This window comes from Lactuca virosa, chromosome 4 (genome assembly GCF_052849685.1).
Source record: "Lactuca virosa cultivar CGN04683 chromosome 4, Lactuca_virosa_CGN04683_v6, whole genome shotgun sequence".
Lineage (NCBI taxonomy): Eukaryota > Viridiplantae > Streptophyta > Magnoliopsida > Asterales > Asteraceae > Lactuca > Lactuca virosa.
Window position 1 is genome coordinate 32,989,694 of NC_136429.1, and position 21,229 is coordinate 33,010,922.

At 34.7% G+C, this 21,229-nt stretch overlaps 1 protein-coding gene across 1 annotated transcript; it reads right to left on the bottom strand.

The window, feature by feature from the left end:
• Nucleotides 1–15,625: 15,625 nt before the first annotated feature.
• LOC145104261 (uncharacterized) lies at nt 15,626–20,090 on the bottom strand. The gene is made up of 7 exons (XM_079041526.1): nt 19,804–20,090; nt 19,535–19,617; nt 19,385–19,451; nt 17,085–17,614; nt 16,432–16,743; nt 16,276–16,337; nt 15,626–16,201 (listed from the first exon to the last, which is right to left on the bottom strand). The coding sequence occupies exons 1-7, from the start codon at nt 20,088–20,090 to the stop codon at nt 15,626–15,628; spliced, it is 1,917 nt and encodes a 638-aa protein (XP_078897652.1).
• Between the last annotated feature and the right edge of the window lie 1,139 nt (nt 20,091–21,229).

Genomic DNA, 21,229 nt, shown 5'->3' on the forward strand with positions numbered 1-21,229 from the left:
CCGAGATTTTATCATATTGCTTTAGAAATATATTATTTCAAAAACTAAATCAAAATTTCTATTTATCTTGTCACAATAAATTATATTGTATTATATTTAACAATTTCCTCTATTTAGAAAAATAAATAAATAGATAAATAAAACTTCTTATATATACTTACATAACTATTTTTTAGAACTTTCGTAACAAGCTAACCCGAAAGTTTAAGATAAAAAAGATAAATTATATTTTTTGTTAATTGTTATATTCACAAATATATAGTACATTATTATTTATATAAGATATTTGGTTACACAAATTTGCTAACATAACTTCTTCAATCGAACTTGCTCATCTTGTGCATATATAATATCATTTACATTTGATTTGATATGTAATAAAAGTATTTATTAACGATGAAATAAATATGAGTGTAAGTTTTAGTATTAACGTATAGTCCGGGATTCCTTTTAATAACTATTCATCATTAGATATTTTTAGTTTTTACTATGATCAATCACAATTAGGGCGTATAATCTCTTGTATCATTTGGGTATCATCTGTTAAATAACAAACAATATGGTAAAATCCTTTGGGCAAAATGATCTCTTATTCTTTGAATTGGTCAATCAATTGAACATGATTTGTAACATGATATCACTAATGCTGAATTTCATCAACATGTTCTAGTATGAAATATCAACTTTGTCCTAAATAATACTTTTGATCAAATACTTAATTACCAACAACTTTAAATAATAATAACAATAATAATAATAATAATAAGACATGCATCTTTAGAAAACCCCGTCATATATCATAATCTATTCAAATATTTACATAACAAACATCAAATACAAAAACATTCAAGAATCGGCAGTTATGTTGACGTAAAGCTCTTCATCCAATCTTCTGTATTCGCCTAAAAGAAAGCCATTATTATCAACAATCATCGAACCGAATTCCACCCACCAATTCCCAGCTTCTTCTTCTTCGCCTTCTTTCTGTTTCTTCTCTGTTACTTCGATTTCACCGCACTGGTTCTCGGCAACCGCCGGCGACCGGAATAGTGTGATTCCTGTTTGTGTGTCTTCATCGCCGGTGATATCTTCATGGCTGGAAATATCGATCTTAGAGGATGGAGATTCAACCTCATCGTCTTCACTGTCGGAGATAAGTATGACATCAAAAATCGGATGATTAGACCCCACTGAACTTTCACAGTCTTCTTGTTCGTATTCATCGTCGTCATCGCCGGAAAAACAGAAGTCGTTGAACCCATGAGACGTACTCTCCGCCAGCGATATCCGAATCCTTTTCTTGTCTCTGAAATCATTACAAGACTCCTCTGTTAAACTCCTCTTCGCCATTATTTTGATTTGGTTTTTTTTTTCTTTTGATTGCAAGGAATAATCGGAGAAGTGGAATATATATAGGGAGACTCTCAGGTCAACTTACTTTGGAAATTGAAAAAAAATATCCCTAACATTTCTAATCACACACAATAGCACCCCTTTTTGTTATGGAGTTATACAATAGCTCCCCTCTAAAATTGAATGTTTCACTTAAACGAATCTTATCTAATATTCTCGATTAACGCTTGCAATATATTTTACAAATTTGTTATTATAAAGTTAGCAATAATATTGGAATGTTTGTTATATTGGATAACAAGGGTAAGCCTATATTAATTATGTTATGTCTATAAATTTTGCAGTATTATTCATTTCTTTATTGACAAGTTTTTCAAATAATTTTTTATTTAGATAGACATAAAAAATGATATTACAAGCTTTCTAGATATAATTAATTATATCAACAAAAATGATTGCTTATTTTTAACAATCGTTTTCGTAAATAATGATTTTTATATTTAATTTTTTTAGAACATGGTATATTAATTATTCATTCGTTCTAAAAAACTAATGATACACATTTTTTAATTCTAAATTAATCAAGGATGTTTTAAATTTTATTAGAAAATATATTGAAATATTCTTGGTGATATTTTCATTATAAAAAGCGATTATAATTCTCACATTATCCAATGAGATGACATGTACTTTTGGAAATCTTTGTACACAAATGGGTAGGTTTTGCAATTAATCAGAAATTATGGGGGTTTGGGAAACTTGTTCAAGATCTTTTTTCGGTTGTTTCCTTTTAGTCAAGAGAGCACTTTGTTTACAATCGGGAAACCATATAAGACGAGGTTTTAAATTGTTACGATATAGAAATTAGTATTTACGAAAGGAAATATATATATAACCAAAATGTGATTTACTTTATTTTAAAAATGACTTACACACTAATACACATCCATTAACCATTTTCCTAAAATGCCCTACAAACATAAAATATACCACAAACTCTAACACCATGCCAACTCATCACCATACTTACATAGTATTACATACACTACCTTTGTATACTTACCAAAAGGGTTAATTACTTAGGAGGTAATAAGGTTTTAACTTTGTTCATATTATGTTCTTAATGTTTTTTTTGCACATATTACACCAACATGATTGTTTTTACCGTTTAAAAGGTAATAGGGTTTTAATTTTGTCCACAATAGGTTCCTATTTTTAATATGTTTATCATTTCATCTAACTCTTTTACAATTTATATTAGTATCTAGTTAGATGGCTTCATCATTTCATCTTCTTATTTTAGTCGCTCATTCACCACAACCAGGGTTTCAATCAAAATGTTACGTAAGCCAGTGGCGGAGCCAAGTCAAAGTAAAAGAGTATTCCCGAAAAGTAATGAGATATCCCCGATAGGTAATGGCTTCGCCAATTGGGTATCCCCGATAGGCAATTACTTATCGGGGATACCTCATTACTTGTCGGGGATACTCTTTTACTTTGACTCTAGCTCTGCCATTGGCTTATAAGCTATCCAAAATTTATATAATGACATAAAATGACATTTAAAAAATATGTTTTCTTAATTAATTAAGAGGTATATTTGGAAATAAAAAAAAACTTTTAAAAAACTAGTCTAAGTAGCTTTTTAAAATTCTAGTTTATAAGCTACTTTTTGGCTTGCCAAACATGACAACTTAAAAAATATCGAAAAATAAACTAGCTTATCAGCTAGCTGTGGCGCCAAACATAGTCTTAATCATTAAGACTTTCATTATTATTAGCTTTTTTTTTCATAAAAATGAAAAAAAAATATTGCTATGTAACATTTCGATTGAAATCGTGGTTGTGGTGAATGGGCGACTAAAATGAAAAGATTAAATGATGAAGCCATCTAACTAGATACTAATATAAATTGTAAAAGAGTTAGATGAAATGATAAAAATATTAAAAAAAAATAGGGACCTAATGTGGACACAGTTAAACCTTATTACCTTTTTTAAAACGATTATAACAACCATGTTGGTGTAATAATATGTACAAAAAAAGACCATAGGAACCTAAATATGGACAAAATTAAAACCTTATTACCATTTTTAAACGGTTTATAACAACCATATTGGTGTAATATGTACAAAAAAAACATTAAGGACCTTATGTGGACAAAGTTAAAACCTTATTACCCTCCTAGGTCATTAACCCCTTACCTAAAATACCCTACAAACATGACATGTACCACATACATTAGATTCTCCATTCATAATCGTCGCTTTCAAATCTTTTTTTTTCTTTTATAACTTGAGGTTATATATATATATATATATATATATATATATATATATATATATATATATATATATATATATATATATATATATATATATATATATATATATATATATTGCTTCCTCTATGATTTCAACCTTCTACTCTTGGAGTTGAACATATCATTCAAATTTATCTTGTAAATGATCAATACTACTTGATTCTGTATTTTTTGAAACCCGAACCGGAAGCCTCTTTCTGTACTTTATTCCTTTCTATCGGTCGACGTAGAGGTACTTCCATTTCAAGGTCATCCAACTCATCATTGATCTCGATATATGTTTGTCAGTCCGATTTTTGTGAGTGACTACGAGATTAGGCATTCCTCGCACGCTTTGAACCGGAAGAAACCTGATTCTTCAACAAGAAACCATTTTCGACACTTGTTCAACTCATACCAAACATTAACATAAGGAAAAGGTTTACGGGTAGGTTGCAATTTTTGGTATTGTTTGAGCGTCACGGCAAAGATGTCAAAATCGCTGGCTCCACTTTTGTGTATGTTCTTAAGGATGTTGTGAATTTCGTTGAATTCAGTTATTTTTAACCTTATAACCCTCCATTTTTACGTCATTCGGTCGTCATCCGATAAAAACATTTCTTCGATGGTCATGGTTGATCGAATTGTGTTTTCGCTACTACATTGGGAGAATCTAATGTTGGTTGTGATTGTCTGAAAGATTGTCATATGAAAAGATTTTGATAAGGTTGTTGGAAAAAAATGTTGTGTAAAAGATTGTTGAAAAGTGGTTATTATGGGATAAGGAAGTTCATGATATCACCTTGTAGTGAATCAAAACTCTAATATTGACGTGGCATAGTGTATAACGAAACCGGTCTGTCAACATTTCGGTTTTTATTTGTTGGTCAGTGTTCAGATTTTCTTCCATGGTGGGAAAATAAATTAGCAAAATGTATGTATGTGTGTAATAGAGTAAGAAAAAAAATGTTATGAAAAATATTGTGATGGAATGATAATTTAGAAGTGATTGTTATAAAGAAATTGAATTCAAAAAATTTTTATTGTTTTTTTTAAGTTGAAGACGTTGAGGTTAGTCAGACATTGAAATTATACCAATCTTTCTCATTGACCCATTGGTCATTGTCTTTCATGGTAAGGCCGCCCGATATGAAGGTGATTCCACACGTGGAAGGGTCAATTCCCGTGTGATCACCGTCTCATTCTTCCATAGTCGTCTTGTGGAGTAGGTGGCTTTATGGGTCTTCACGGAGGCTCTCTCCCTCATTCTTTTTTGTATCTCCCTTCTTCTTCTTCTTCTTCTTCTTCTTCTCTCTCTCTCTCTCTGTATATATATATATATATATATATATATATACACACACACACACGTGAACACCGCCTCCTTAGGCTGTAATGGTGTTGTGAAATGATTTGTGAACTGAGCAGGGCCGACCCAGTACATGGGCGGCTTGGGCTAAGGCCCGGGGCAGCAAGAAAAACAGGGCATAATTTTAGCCCAATCTTTTATAGTATAGGTGCTTAATTTGGCTCAAATAAACTCAGTTCTCAATCGACGATTCTTCAATTGAGGCAGGAAAGAAAACGGGTGAAAATTGAAATCACCAATCGATGCATTGAAATACGCGAAAACTGAAATCACCAATGCATTGAAAAACAAAGATGCAATAATCACAATGTAGAAGATGATGAGTTTCCTATCGATTTCTGTCTCTAGCGTCCGATTCTTAAATACGACTATAAACCCTAGTCTCCCACATTATAATCGTATTTGGTATTTCAACAGATCAAGCATTCAATCTCTCTCTGATTGTCTCTCTCTTTTTTTGGGTCTCAATTTGGCGATTTTTGTATCCCATCTGTATACCACCATCGACGATAGTTGATGCCCTCCCCTATTTAATCTGTTTTGTTACCCATTCGATACCTTAATTGTTGATACTTTCTCCAATTTAATCGATTTCTAGATACAATGTGGGAATATGTCCCGATTTTTAAGTGCTGCTACAATGCTACCGCTGACTTTTTAGCTTGAAGAGTGAAAAGTGACGACGATCGTTCGAGACTTCAGAATTAAAGTTCAAAGTTTGCTTCAGCCTGCTCTAATTTTCTCGATATCTATAGAAGTTGTATTTTATCTTTATGATCTTCTCTCTAATGAGTTTGAGTTATTTTTATTTGTTTTGATTTCTGGTTTTATAAAGTTCGGATTTTGTTTGGAGGATGGAGTTATTTTTATGTGTTTTAATTTCTGATTTTTATAGAGTGCTATATGTTCCTACCTTTAACTTCATATTTGTTTTCTCATTCAGAGTGCTGAGTATACTCTGATTCAGGTTTTTTCTAGGGACTGGGGACATCATTTTTGTGTGCTGATTCAGAAAGTTTAACTTTGCAATATTAATATTAGTTTTTGGATATTAGATTCTGATTCATTTGATCAGATAACTTTTATCCTCAGAATCAAAACATAAACACACATCAAAAATCAATACAGAGGTCTTGATGTAAGTAAGAAGTTCAAGAACAAGACAGAATGAGTCTTTTGATATGATAAACACACAACCAAAACCAAAAACACAATAATACCATTTGGTTATCTATCACCATAAAAAACAACATGAGCCACATTTGAACTTCTTACATCACAACATCTTACTTGTATGAGATTTTTGCGTTTGGGGAAGTTGTTTTTTGGAAAATCATTATGTTATGGCCGCCTCCTCATAATTCCGATAATAACCTCAAGAATAAAGAAAATCAATTTCATGCCCTCATTTTTGGGTTTTATGACATTTAACAACATGTTAAGATTTGATTTTTATCACTTACTTTAATTTTGGATCAATGTTAGTTATGTTATAAAAATAAAAATGATAAAAATTTTAAGAAAAAAATGATCAAAGTCAAAGTGTTGAAGATAAAAAAAGAAACCCCAAACCTTGGTGAGGATTTATCACCTTTGTCTTGCCATACAATATAGGGGCATATATTTTTTATCTTGCCCAGGGCAATAAAAACTATTGGACCGGCCCTGAAACTGAAGTAGCACTTCTTCAAGCATATAGAAACCAGAAAGCCTAACTACAATGAGAGACCACGACGGTTATACAATGACACCGTTGGATGATATTGATATTGCACAATCATGACTTGGATGCCACCTACCCACGACAAACACATGTCATGTATACCCAAATGCCTAATCATAATTCTTTAAGATTTTATAATATTATTTTAGATTATTTCAAAAAATAAATCAATTTAAGCATTTGTTTTTTATCTTGCCACGATAAATTATATTTGTATATATCTAACAATTTACTCTATTTAAAAAAAACTTTTTTATTCTTACATAGATATTTTTACAAATTTCGAAACAAGCTAATCCGATAGTTTAACATGAATGATAGAAATTGTATTTTTTTTTATTCACAAATATACAGTACATTATTATTTATGTACGTATGAGAGTATTTTTATTAATGATGAAATAATTATGAGTGTTCAATTTTAGTATTATTGTATAGTCTGCAATTTCCTTCTATAATTATTCATGATTAGAGGTTTTTAGTTTCTACTATAACTACAATTAGCTATAGGTTATAATCTCTTGTATCATTTGTGTATACTCTGCTAAATAACAAACACTATGGCTGAAAGCCTTTGAGCAAATGATCTCTTATTCTTGAATTGGTCAATCATTTGAACATGATTTGTAACATGATATCACGTCTATATTGTATTTGCCAAAAGGATTAATGATTGGGGCATTATATCAAAAATAAAAAATGCTAAAATACTATGTATCTTTGACGACTCCACTAATGCTGAATTTCATCAACAAATTCTAGTATCAAAATATAAACATTCTCCGAAATACTCCCACCTTTTGATATATCAAATACATTTTTGAAAAAAAAAAAAAAATGAGGCATGCATCTATCAGAAAATCCCATCATATATCATGATATATTCAAATATTTACATAACAAACATCGAACACAAAATCATTTAAGAATCTGCAGTTATGTTGATGTAAAGCTCTTCATCCAATCGTCTGTATTCACCTAGAAGAAAGCCATTATTATCAACAATGATCAAACCGTATGCCACCCACCCATTCCACTCTTCTTTTTCTTCTTCACCTTCTTTCTGTTTCTTCTCTGTTAATTCGATTTCACCACACTGGTTCTCAGCAAACGCCGGCGACCGGAATTGTGTGATTCCCGTTTCGGCTTCTTGTACTTCATCGCCGGTTATATCTTCATGGCTGGAAGCATCGATATCAGAGGATGAAGATTCAACCTCATCGGATTCGTATCCATCGTCGTCATTGCCGGAAAAACAGAAGTCGTTGAACCCATGAGACGCAACCACCGCCGGCGATATCGTACCTTTTTTTTTTTTTTTTTTTGGTCTCTGTAATCATTATAAGACTCCTTTATTAAACTCCTCTTCGCCATTGTTTTGATTTCGTTTTTGTTTTCTTTCGATTGCAAGGAATAAACGGAGAAGTGAAATATATAAAGAGACAGTGAGGTCAAAAGTTGCAGAAAACATCCCTCAAATTGCCAATCAAACAATACTACCCCCATTTTATGGAGTTATATAATGCCTACCCCCTAAAACTGGATATTTCACTTTCACACGTCTTATCGAGTTTTCTCGATTAACTCTTAAATATAGGGTAATTCTAAACCCCCGAATTGAATTCCAAATGCACGAAGACACGATTGATTTTTGATATACATCACTTACAAATTTGACTATTTTTAATAATATTAAATTGAATTTGTGTTAAAAATTAAAGAAGATGTAAGTTTTCAATTCAATACCTTATACTTGTATTTATTTTCAAATCAAACCTTACACTTTTTAAAACTTATATATATATATATATATATATATATATATATATATATTGTAGACTGTAATTAGTTTCTAGATTGTACTTCAAAATATTTAATCTTTTTTTTAGAAACATCAGAATCGCACATATATAAGTTTGCTAAATTAAAAAAAAACATTTTTTTTTAATTTATAGAGATCTTAATAATTATAAACAACAAAACACAAATTTGATTTTATTAATTATCAGATATTATAACTGTAGAATTGTTACAATTACTGTGTGTTGCAAATGGAGAAATGTAGGAATTCAGGCGAGTAGCATAAACAGTTTCCCATCCAGCAGACCGTGATGATCTGTTGTGACGCCAAAGTGGTAAAATAGTAGGCATTGGATATGCTCCATGTAAATCAACCTTCACATAATGATCACCTCTAACAAGAGCAATAACAACAACTCTATGAGTTGAGATGTCTTGGGGACCAAGCCATAGTGGAAAACATGTTGATGGACTATCTTTGCTTAGAATAGGAAGTACGTTGGATGTAATAGGAAGTATGTAGGGCGTACTCCCAAAAACCCATTTGGGCCATTCGTGTACCCGTTGGACTGGTACAACTTTAAGTGCATATGATACAACTCGTTGAAGCATACCGAATGTTAGTTTATCTACTACGATTGTAGGGATGTATATTTGGACCGAACTGGACCAGACCGTCTCTTGGACCGAATTAGGTTTGCAGAAATTGGTGGACCTTGGACCGGACCTGTTTAGAGGTCCTAATATCCCCCTAATATTTGTCCGCATAACGTGTATATAATAAATATTTATATAGTACGCAACGTGTACGACGAACAATTATTTTATTCGTGAGTTTTTTTATTTAATAAAATCAATAATTATCACTTAAAATATCTAGCCCTAACTTACGAGCGTTGTATATATATATATATATATATATATATATATATATATATATATATATATATATATATATATATATATATATATATATATAATAAAGTTATTGAAATGTGATAGAATAAAAAAATATAAGGGTGTGTTTTGTAACTTTCATCTAATTTAAAGGGAATAAAATGATTTTTTTTTTGAAAACGATTGAAATTATATAACTGAGATGATGGGATCGATTAATCAAACTAATCTAATAATTGCTTATACACGAATTTATTCGTGTTAACAGGAGTACCCTAAATATATTTGGAAGCCCTTGAATCTTGATTACCTTTAATGATTAAGCGATATGTATTAACTGTTTATATTTTTATTTTATATAAGGTATGCATTTAAATAAGGCAATTTGCAAGAAATAAGGGAAAATAATGGTATTGTCTTTGTAAACAGGGTTAATATTTTCTAAGAACTAGTCTATATAAACAACCTCTACACAGAGTCCATGTATAGAGTCCAAGTTCATGTTAAGTTCATGTTGAAGTTGAACTGAATATTATATTCAACAGATTACGCCATTAAAAAGAACTAACTATTAGCTTCAAAATGAGACCAAGACCTGGTCAAAGTTTTATTTATTAAAAATTTGAATTTTAGTTTTATAAAGATGAAACTAATATTATTATAATTACATTTTAGTTTTATAATAATATTTACTTCTCAATTTATGATTTTATATATAACATGCATCATGATTATTGATCTAATAAATAAAATGGTGGGTTGTGATTGGGCTGTTGAGGCGCAACCGAGAGCTGGGTGGACTCGGACGTGGGCAACAGGCTTGATGAGGAGATGAAAGGCCCAAAAGGGTGTGGATTGGATTGGGCTGCTAGTTGGGTATGTGGGTGCAAGTAACAGTCAAATCCTCAATGGTAATTTTTTAAAGTATGTTGTCTAATTGAATCACATTGACATGTTTATTATCACGAAACAACGTGTTTAGGTTGATCTATACTTGCATAGCAGTTGCGTTTTTATTAAGAATCTTTTGGATGAAAGACTGAGAAATTGTTCCATTGATCTACATTTATTTTGACAATGGAATCTTTTCGATTTCATTTGGATTAGTCAGAAGTGGTTGGGGATTTATTGTTTTTGTTCATCACCAAACTCGTTGCAATGGTTTTCATAAAACTCTTTCTATGCATCATAATAAGTGGAATATGTATACAATTTAATCAATATGCTAACATATATAAAAAATGAAAATACAATCAATCAATATACTAACAGATATAAAAATCTTCTAGTTTTTATTATCATCGTTATCGCCGAAAAATTGGAGGTAGTTGAACCCATGAGACGTACCCACCGCCGGCGTTACTGTACCCCATTTTGCTGTCTCTGAAATCATGACAAGACTCTTCTGTTAATCTCATCTTCGCCACTGTTTTGATTTTTTTTTTTTTTTTTCAATCATAGGAAAGAATCAGATAAGCGGAATATACATACTATGAAGGGAACTGCGTACTAGAAATGTCACAAAACGTCCAAACATTTTCCAATCGAACAATGTTACTCCCTATTTTATAGAAAGATACGAATTTAACCCCTAAGATTGAATGATTGACTTTCAATCGTCCTATGTATCTTATTCATCAATTATATTATATTTTCGAAGCCCGTGATTATGTTTAAGTTGTTAAATTCTAATATTATGGAACGGTTGAGTTAAAATATTAAATGACTGCATATATATTATATGTAAATACTTACGTTTTGAACAGTGGCGGAAACAAGAATTGTTGTTGTAGTTGCAGGAAGTTATATATTTTTTTAGTGGTTACATCTTAATAGAAAAAAAAAATTACAACTCCCACAAGACACCTAAATCTGCCACTAGTTTTGAATGTTTTCATTAAATTGTTATCTTTGATAAATAGATAAGAGGAGTAATATTTTCACTTTTGTTTTTCTTCTTTCAAAATAATATGTAATATGTTTTGACATTTATACCGTTCATTTCAGTTGAAGAAACGGAATCATAATAAAAATATAAATGTCAAATTCACAAATAAAAATATAACTTATGTAGATAAAAAATAATAGGAAGAAGAAACGAATAAATAAATAAATAAAATCACATCACAACTTATAAGGTCTCCAAGTGTATATCTTATAAATATGCAGTCATGTTTTGAAATTTCTCATATAACGTAGGTCATATTTTAGAAATTTGTTGTTATACTTATACAAGTTAGCAATAATTTTGGAACTTTTTTTATGGATAACAAGGATAAATACATATACTATAACACTATAAATTTGAAACTATTGATTTCTTTGTTGACAAGTGTTTTTTTTTTTTTTTTTTAATATTTCTTTATTTAGATTAGAGATAAAACATGATAACACAGTTATTACCGTTCTAAAAAAAACAAACATGCTAAAATATATCTAATTCTCTCAACAAAAAATGACTACTTATTTGTAACAATCATTTATAAATTATTTATTTATAATAACAAACTTAGGAAATTATATATTGATTAATTAGCCATTATAAAAAATAGTAATACTATACGATTTATAATTCTTAAGAAAAGTAGAAAGTACAATTTATAAACATAGTAATGCTAGGGGTGTCATCGGGCAATCGTATCGTATTTTTATCCAACACACCAATGTCACAATGGTGTGTGTATTTGCATTAACACGAAAACGAGTTGATTAAAACACGACATAACACGATAAAGACAATATAATACAATTATTAGTTTTTTTTTAATTCATACGTAATCATATATAACACGATAAACAAATGTTAAATCGTGTTTTTGCCACTTCGCACGAACACAAATTTTAATTTCGATTTCGTTTCGTATCGTATATTTTTGTCATGTAGTGTCATCGATTGATACCCCTAAATAATGTCATACAATTTCATAAGAAAAATTGGTTGTAATATTCTTCAAACATTTTCATTGTATATCGGTTGTAATTCATCATCTTTGCTTCGAGATTGCTCACATTAACCTATGAGACGGCATTGTCAGATTTTTATATGTTTATACTTTGTAGGAAATCTTTGTACACGATGGGTAGCTTTTGCCGGGCGGGGGGGGGGGGGGGGGAGCTTAGATATTTTGTCGGTTGATTCCTTGGTCAATATAAAGCTCTTTGTTTAATGTTTACCATGGGGGATCCATACAAAATAGGTTTTAAATTAAGGATAATGACTTAAAAGGGTACCTGGATTTTTATACATTTAGTCCCTTATTTTTTTGTCCATATTTATCCCTTCAACTTGTTTTTATGTGTAAGTTTAGTCCTTTTTACATGTTGATGGCATATTTACTGACATGGCTGCATATGTGGACAATCATTAAAAGAAAATAGTCCTATATGGGTCATCATTGAGTTCCATCGATTATAATACGATCCAAAACCCTAAATTTAGTTAAAACACTTTCTAACCCTACCTAAAATCGGAGAAGAAAACGTCGCAGGTGAAAGATCTTGTATGCTCAAGAATCATATTAAAGTGATATTGCTAATTAATATATGATACTAATGGGTGACACTGACAACAACTTGATATAATTGATTATTTATTAGAAATTAGTTTTAATAAATATTCAATAAACTCTTATAATTAATTGGAAATTATTTTATTTCTAGGAAATAATAATTTTCATTAGCAAGTAACATTACATAATTCATATGGTATGAATTAATAAGTCATGTACAACATTTTGGACTAGATAAATTCTTTTATCTTTTACCAAAAAGTTAAAGTTTATATTTTATAAACTTGTTTTATAAAATATAAAAGTTTTATCTTCTTCCTTTTATTATTTTTGAAAATAAGAGTCAAAACGAAGAGCATGGGTTTTTCAATTCTCTAATTGAAAGAAATCAACCTAGTAAAGCATGTTGGGACATGCTGATGACATAGGGACATAGTTTTGATGACATAGGGACATAGTTTGGTCAAAAGTCTTAGGCCTTGTGGTTAAGAACCTTGCTTTATACTTTAAGACTTAGGCTTGCATTTCTCTTGCCTTTAATAAGTGAAAAACGACATTTGCATGGTGATATGCATTCTCTCTCATTTTTGGTTCATCTCATGAAGATTACTTGCTTCTTATCAGTGGCGAATCTAGAACAAAAAATCATCTGGTTCCTTATGTAAATAAAACTAAAATAAATATGAATGTGTAAAAATACTAGTGGTGGCGGGTCGGGTGTATGACTAAAATATTTAAACATCCGTTCAATGGTTATAATAAAGTTCTTACAATTGAACCCTACGAGGTCTTATATCTTGAAACATATTGTAACATCCCAAAAATACAACCCAAAAATTTTCGTTTGAAAACTTTACTAAATCATAATATCAAATATTAAAAGATAAATCCATGGATCATGCGTCTCAAAATGTCATAATAAGTTTATCAAATCAACTGATGTCAAAATCAAAATATCCGAATAAAACTCCTAGGATAAACTGAAGCTGTGGTGTGTGCCATGCCATCATCCCGAGCTCTTTCCCTTACTAGCGGAAGTACCTGAAACCAAAAACTGAAACTGTAAGCACAAAGCTTAGTGAGTTCCCCCAAACTACACATACCATACAATAACATATAAAGCAACTACTGGGCCTTGCCCACTGCATCGGACCGAAGTCCGGAAACTGCATCGGACCGAAGTCCGGGACTAACCAGGGCCTTGACCTCTGCATCGGACCGAAGTCCGGAACTGACCAGGGCCTTGCCCTCTGCATTGGACCGAAGTCCGGAAGCTGCATCGGACCGAAGTCCGGAACTAACCAGGGCCTTGCCCTCTGCATCGGACCGAAGTTCGGAACTGACTGAACATAACATAGCATAATCATAACTACTAGCATAAACACAGATATTGCATACTGCATCGGACCGAAGCCCAGAACACATAACACAAAGACATGCTTGAATCACAAAGACATCAAGCACACTGAACTACTGCATCAGACCGAAGTCCGGAACTACTGCTAACTAAACGGGCCGGCATTGTGGCCGTAGACCCGTTCCTATTGGAAGGAAAACTCACCTCGTAACGCTGGCTGCTGAGATGCTAAATCTGAAACTGGCTGACTGCTGCTCCGGAACTCCCCGGCTACAATCCCATAAACACTAAATCAGATATTGATAACTGTTTTCAGGGTAAAATGACTATTTTACCCCTGGTCAAAGTCAACTTCCTCGTCAAAGTCAACTTCCTGGTCAAAGTCAACTTCCTGGTTGACTCTACTCGCCGAGTTCCCGGACTCACACTTCTCTATCTCGCGACTCGACTCGCCGAGTCGGGACGTAGACTCGCCGAGTCCCTTTACTTCCAGATCCTTGTTCTAACTCACTGAGTCATCTTCCACTCGCTGATTCAACTCACAACTCTAAAATCGGAGAAACCAGGAGTTTGCGCTCTGACTCGCCGAGTCCAAGAACAACTCGTCGAGTCCTATGCATGTCCTCACTAAACAGTTGATTCTAATCGATTCCAGTGCATCCAATTCATAGATCTGAGCTTCTAGGGCCGATATAACACGTAAAGTTGCCAACTTTACGTACATGCATAGAGGTATGAAGCTAAAACACCAAAATAAGCTAGAAATGGGAACCTAGGGTTTGGAACAAGGCCTTGCTTTGCATAAAGGTAGCTACTTTGAGCTCCTGGGGTTCAATGATGTCCAGATCTATAGCTCACTACCCTAAGGGAGCTCCAATCTCGAGTTTGGACCTTGAAATGTCCCAAAAATGGCAAAACAAGCATATATGAAGATCTACTAGGAAAATGAACAAGGTAGAGGCTTTATTACCAGATGAAGTAGAAAATGGAAGCTAGCTTCTGGATCTCCTTCTTCTCCTTTGCACCTTCTCTCTTTCCTTCTCTTCTACACTTCCAAGAATACACCAAAACACTCAAAATCAAGAAGGAATCACTCAAACTCACCAATGGAAGCTAGGGGCCGCAAATGAACCCTAGGGAAGAGAATGAGATGCTTAAATAGGGTACCAAGTCCGGTGAATTAGGGTTTCCCGACCCAGACCAGACTCGCCGAGTCCACTAGCCGACTCGTCGAGTCGGTCACTTAATCTTCCACACGGAGCCCGCTCCGACTCGCCGAGTTCTTCCTTGGACTCGACGAGTTGACTCTTTCGACTTAGGGCTTTTCTTTCCTTTCTTGGTCTTTCTGATTCTGGGTGTTACACATATTCACAATTGCGTCATTACCGATACCTTTTAAAACATTTTTTTCAATATACGACACTAAACTATCACTCATTTTGTTGCGTATATCGGTCTTTATCAACTTCATTGCTGAAAATGCGCGTTCCACACTTCTTGTTGCTACGGGTAAGATCAATGCAAGTTTCACAAGAAGGTAAATCTTAGGAAATATTATATGTTTCTTTTCTTCGACCATCTTTTTGGCAAGGTCTCCACTGCTCTTCAAATCAGTAAATCGTTCATCTTCTCGCACATCTTTAATGTAATTTCCAAGTTCCACTTCAAGAACTCGAAGATCATATTCTGTTGGAAACTCTTCCGGATAAAGTGTAGCCATTTTCATTATTTTTTCTAAATCAAAGGCTTTGAAAGATTCACTTGGGCACAAACAAGCAATACAGAGAAGTAAATTTGTGTTTACTTCATTAAAGCGATTGTTCAACTCTTGAAGTTGCATATCAATCACCTCCTTAAATACATCAACTTGATAATGGTGCAAGTTGTTAACCTTAAAAAAATATATACACATATATATTAATAACTTGATCAAGGTGTTAGTTGGTAATAACAAACATTACTAACCTGTGAACATCTACGACGACTGTATCCATTAAAATATTCATCTTCCAAATCCACGACTTTAACTTCGTTTTTAGCACAAAACAAAGTAACTTTCTCTAAAAGTGGGTCCCATCCTACATCTCTAATTTCTTGAATTGCTTTTTTTGAGCTACTTACTTGATTCATAGCATTTATCTTTGTCTTTTCTTTGTAGTATTGTATTCAAATGATCCGTCACTCCCAAGATATCAACCATAAAATGTAGACAAAACACAAAATCAAATGATTTTAACCACTTTAAGATGCGAATTGCTTCAGCTCTACGATCACGATCACTATCAAATTCACCAAGGTCTTCAAGTACATCACAAATGGAAGCATATATGGTTTGGAGATTTAATAAAGATGCAAAATGAGAACCCCATCGAGTATCAGACGGTCGTTTAATACCGACTTCTTGATTCAAACCGGTACCACTCTGAAGCTCACCTAAAATGAATCACATAAGAAATGAATTATCCGAATAAATAGCATAAACAAATGAAAATAAACCACATAAAGCATACCTTCTGCCAATGTTGCCATAACTTTATCTGCTTGTTTTTTTTCTTAACTTATCTCGTCTTTTGTAAGAAGATCCAATAATATTTAACAACCGAGAAACTACATCAAAAAAATCATTAATCGTCGTGTGATTCTTTGCAACAAACACTAGGGCTAACTGTAACTGGTGAGCAAAAGAATGAACAAAGTGTGCAGATTTTGTTTCATTCATAATTAAACTCATCAATCCATTGAATGCACCACTCATATTACTAGCACCATCATACCCTTGTCCTCTAACCTAGTACTCAAATTCCGTTTTGAAAGCATATCATAAATGGTAGCCTTTAGTGATAAAGCTGAAATGTCATTAACATTTCTAAGGCCAACAAACCTTTCTACAACTTCACCTTTTCTATTTACAAACCGCAAAACCAATGCCATTTGTTCTTTACATGACACATCATGTGACTCGTCTACTAAAACTGCAAAAAAACCATTTCTAAACTCTCCCATAATAACATTTAAAATTACATCTGAACATGCTTGCACAATATCTTTCTGAATTTCACCACATTTCATTTGTGCATTTTTTGGGGCCTTCTTTAATACAATGTGAGCTACAACGTCACATCGATCGGCTAACCACTGTAGTAGTTCATGAAAGTTACCTTTATTATCCGAGTCTTCTTTCTCGTTATGACCATGAAATGCTAACCCTTGTCGGAGTAGGAACCTAACATAATCAATTGAAGCATGCAAACGCGTACAATATTCTTTTTCTTGTAAAGTAGGTTGTTTCTCAAAATGTAACATCCTAAAAATACAGTCTGAAAATTTCGTTTTAAATCGGTACTAAAACCATAGTCATCATACGTCATAGAAAAATCACAACAATGTATCTCAGAATAATATAACAAATGTCATGTATATCAGTGTATAGACATCCCATGTTGAACAAATGGTGTGTGCACTGTAATCTTCCCGAGCTCCTCTTTTGAAAACTGAATACCTGAAACCAAAACTGAAAACTGTAAGCATGAAGCTTAGTGAGTCTCCCCAAACTACCACATACCATACAATAACATATAAAGCACATACTGGGCCTTACCCACTGCATCAGACCGAAGTCCGGAACTGACTAGGGCCTCACCCTCTGCATCGGACCGAAGTCCGGAACGAACTAGGGCCTCGCCCACTGCATCGGACCGAAGTCCGGAACTAACTAGGGCATCGCCCTCTGCATCGGACCGAAGTCCGGAACTCACTAGGGCCTCGCCCACTGCATCGGACCGAAGTCCGGAACTAACTAAGGCCTTGCCCACTGCATCGGACCGAAGTCCGGAACTGACTAGGGCCTTGCCCACTGCATCGGACCGAAGTCCGGAACTGACTGAACATAGCATAACATAGCATATAATATGAAAACATATAGTGCATACTGCATCAGACCATAGTCCGGAACACATAACACATACCATGCATGTATCACAAAGACACCAAGCATACTGAACTACTGCATCAGACCGTAGTTCGGAACTACTACTAACTAAACGGGCCGGCATTATGGCCGTAGACCCGTTCCTACTGGAAGGAAACTCACCTCACACTGCTGAAGTCCCGTAGACACAATCCCACACTGCTGAAGTCCCGCACACTCAACCCCAGCTACTGGATGACAGATTCCCGAACTGTCAACACCAAAATAACACCCAATTAATAATTGGGTTCTATCACATATCCATAATTCCATGCTTGGTGTAAAAGACTACTTTACCCTTAACTTAGCTTGACTCAGTCCCAAGGCCCAATCCAAAGGCCCAAAGTCCAACTATGGCTCAAAGCCCAACCTTTGGCCCAATTTTCCAAATTGGGCCCAAACCTCTACATGGACTTCCCTTAAGGCCCAATTGTTCAGTCTGGTCCAACATGTCTCATTCTAAGGGCCCAATACCATACAACCATCTAGGCCCAACTATGGCCCATCAATGGCCCAATTTTCCAAATTGGGCCCACACCCTCCTATGGGCCTTACCTTAAATCCTATTAAATTATTCTAGTCCATTTGCTTGTTCTTGGATGGCCCAACACAAAGCCCAAGTGAAATTAGGGTTTCACATAAAATGATAACTAGGGTTAGGTGTTTCTTACTTAACCCATTAAGGACTTAATCCATTAAGTCCTTTACTCTACTAGATAAGTGATATGGAGTGATTTGGGCTTAATACACAATCCCATCCCAATGACCTAAATGTGGGTCCAATAAGTCTAAGGCCCAAATGCACATAATTAGGGTTTTCCAAACCCTAATTAGGGTTTTCACTCAAACATGGCCCAATAAGACCAAAAATGAATCTTTAAGCCTATTAGGGTTTTGCTAAGTCCATTAGGGTTTGCTAGAGGGGCACCACCCACTACCACCTCGGGTAGTGGTGGTCAATGGCGGCTCACGACGGCGGCCACCACCTTACGGTGGTGGTTACTATTATTTTTTTATTATTCATTTCTAATTACAATTACAAAACTTTAATCCAAAATAACACACACACACACTACCTAACTAACACACACACACACACAGCCACACCATGGTGGTCGGCAGTGGCTCGTGGTGGTGGCGGTTAATCTTGATTTTCCAGCTTGACAAAAACACTCTAACAAAAGAAATACAGCCACACATATACTACAATAAACATACACTACACCCTTTGACCGAAATAGTAACACAGCCACCCACCTGTGGCTTTTGACGGCGGCAGAATCACGGAGAGGCGGCAGTGGTGGTGGTTCGCGATGACAGCCGGCGGTTCTCTTGATTCCCTATCAAGCAAACGTACTTGCACACTCAAAAACATGATCTGAAGACCGAGACATCCCCAACTCAGCCGCTACGGGTGGCAGGCGACGCCTGGAATCCTAGAGACGGCGAACAACAGCGGCGGCGGCCCAAAACAGCAACCATAGGGCTGCTGGCGGCAGCATCCGACGTACACAACGTTGATTCACCGAGAACAGCGAAGGAGAGGTGAGGGAGAATCCGAGAACGCTGTCACGTTTCCCCGATGTCGCCCAGGCAGTTTTCCTTCGCTCGTGCAAAGCGTCACTGGCAGCAATGATTGTGACGGCATCGTGGTGGCGAGGTAGCAGGCGGCGAACGTCGGAACTTCATCTGATCGGAGCGCGAGAGGGGAGATCGGGATGATGGCGGCTGATTTCATGAGTTGCGGCCGATACCCAAATAGGGTTAGGGTTCTCATAAGGATTATATACCCGGCCTCCAAAGTTAATCCCATAATGACACTAACGGCCCCTCACTTCCAGATTTATTTTCAAATCTAGTCATAATTTACCAATTCGACCCTGGCTTCAAAAATCTCTTTCATAATAAGTCCCAATAATTACCAAACATACCCCTGCTTCTAAAATCCTTCTCAATCGACTCCGTAATTTACTAAGCCACCCCCAACCATCAAAATTCTTCACAAATTAGTTCCGGACTTACATTTATTAATTTATTTAAATAAACGGGGCGTTACAACTCTCCCCCACTTAAATTAGATTTCGTCCTCGAAATCATTCCTTATCATACCTTACATGCTAACTACTCAAGTAACATGTCCATAATCCTGGGTACACCCTAGCCTTCTCAGGGTAGCTGCGACCAAACATCGCAAGGCCCTAAATTCTGCAGATGAACGAATTCCTGGCAACAAGATCACATCTACTCCGTCTGAAATCTGTTGTCTCGAGATGGTCTGAATCCCCGACATACCACTCTTACTGAATCATTATTGCCGAATCCATTCTACTTGTCTCTCAGTTGCCTACTGATCTCCTGATAACTCAAAGCTCCCACTAGAGAAACAAAATCACAGATCCACTTATCCTTGTGATTCACTTATACTGGCCAAAACTCAGATAATCCTGCTATAAGTGACTTAGCATATCCCAAGCTATATGTGACTCTAACCATACATGAAATCCCACAATACCATTACTGTTTGAGACACTGAACTGTCTGAAGCATTGAAATTCCTGAAACACCGAACTGTCTGAAGCAGTATGATGCGCCTTGGCTACCTTCCAAAATCTACCAAGACCTCCCTCGTCTCAAATTGTTCATCAGTCATCTGAAATACCCGGTTCCAGTTCGGCTGCGGAGCCAAAGGACTCCATATTTAGTTGTCTCACCCGATCTCTGAACGAAATCCTCCTCTGGACTAGATGCTACTAGTTATCTTGTCACTGTAGCCCTAACAGCCTTCTGATCTAACTGATTGGTTCCATGCGTCGAATCCTGACATCACCAAACCCAAAGCTAAAAGTGATTGCTACATGACCATGGGTAGCCTTATGTCATAAATGACCTTAAGCAGTCCACTGCTTCCTTACTCTCTTCTCTATAGTGGCGCTTCTAAAGTCTTATCACTGG

Coding starts and splice junctions, on each gene's coding strand:
- LOC145104261 (XM_079041526.1), bottom strand. CDS start 20,090: ATGGGATTAACTTTGGAGGCCGGGTATATAATCCTTATGAGAACCCTA. Junction 16,338..16,431: donor AGATAAATGCTATGAATCAA/GTAAGTAGCTCA, acceptor CTAAAAACGAAG/TTAAAGTCGTGGATTTGGAA. Junction 16,202..16,275: donor GTCGTCGTAGATGTTCACAG/GTTAGTAATGTT, acceptor TATTTTTTTAAG/GTTAACAACTTGCACCATTA.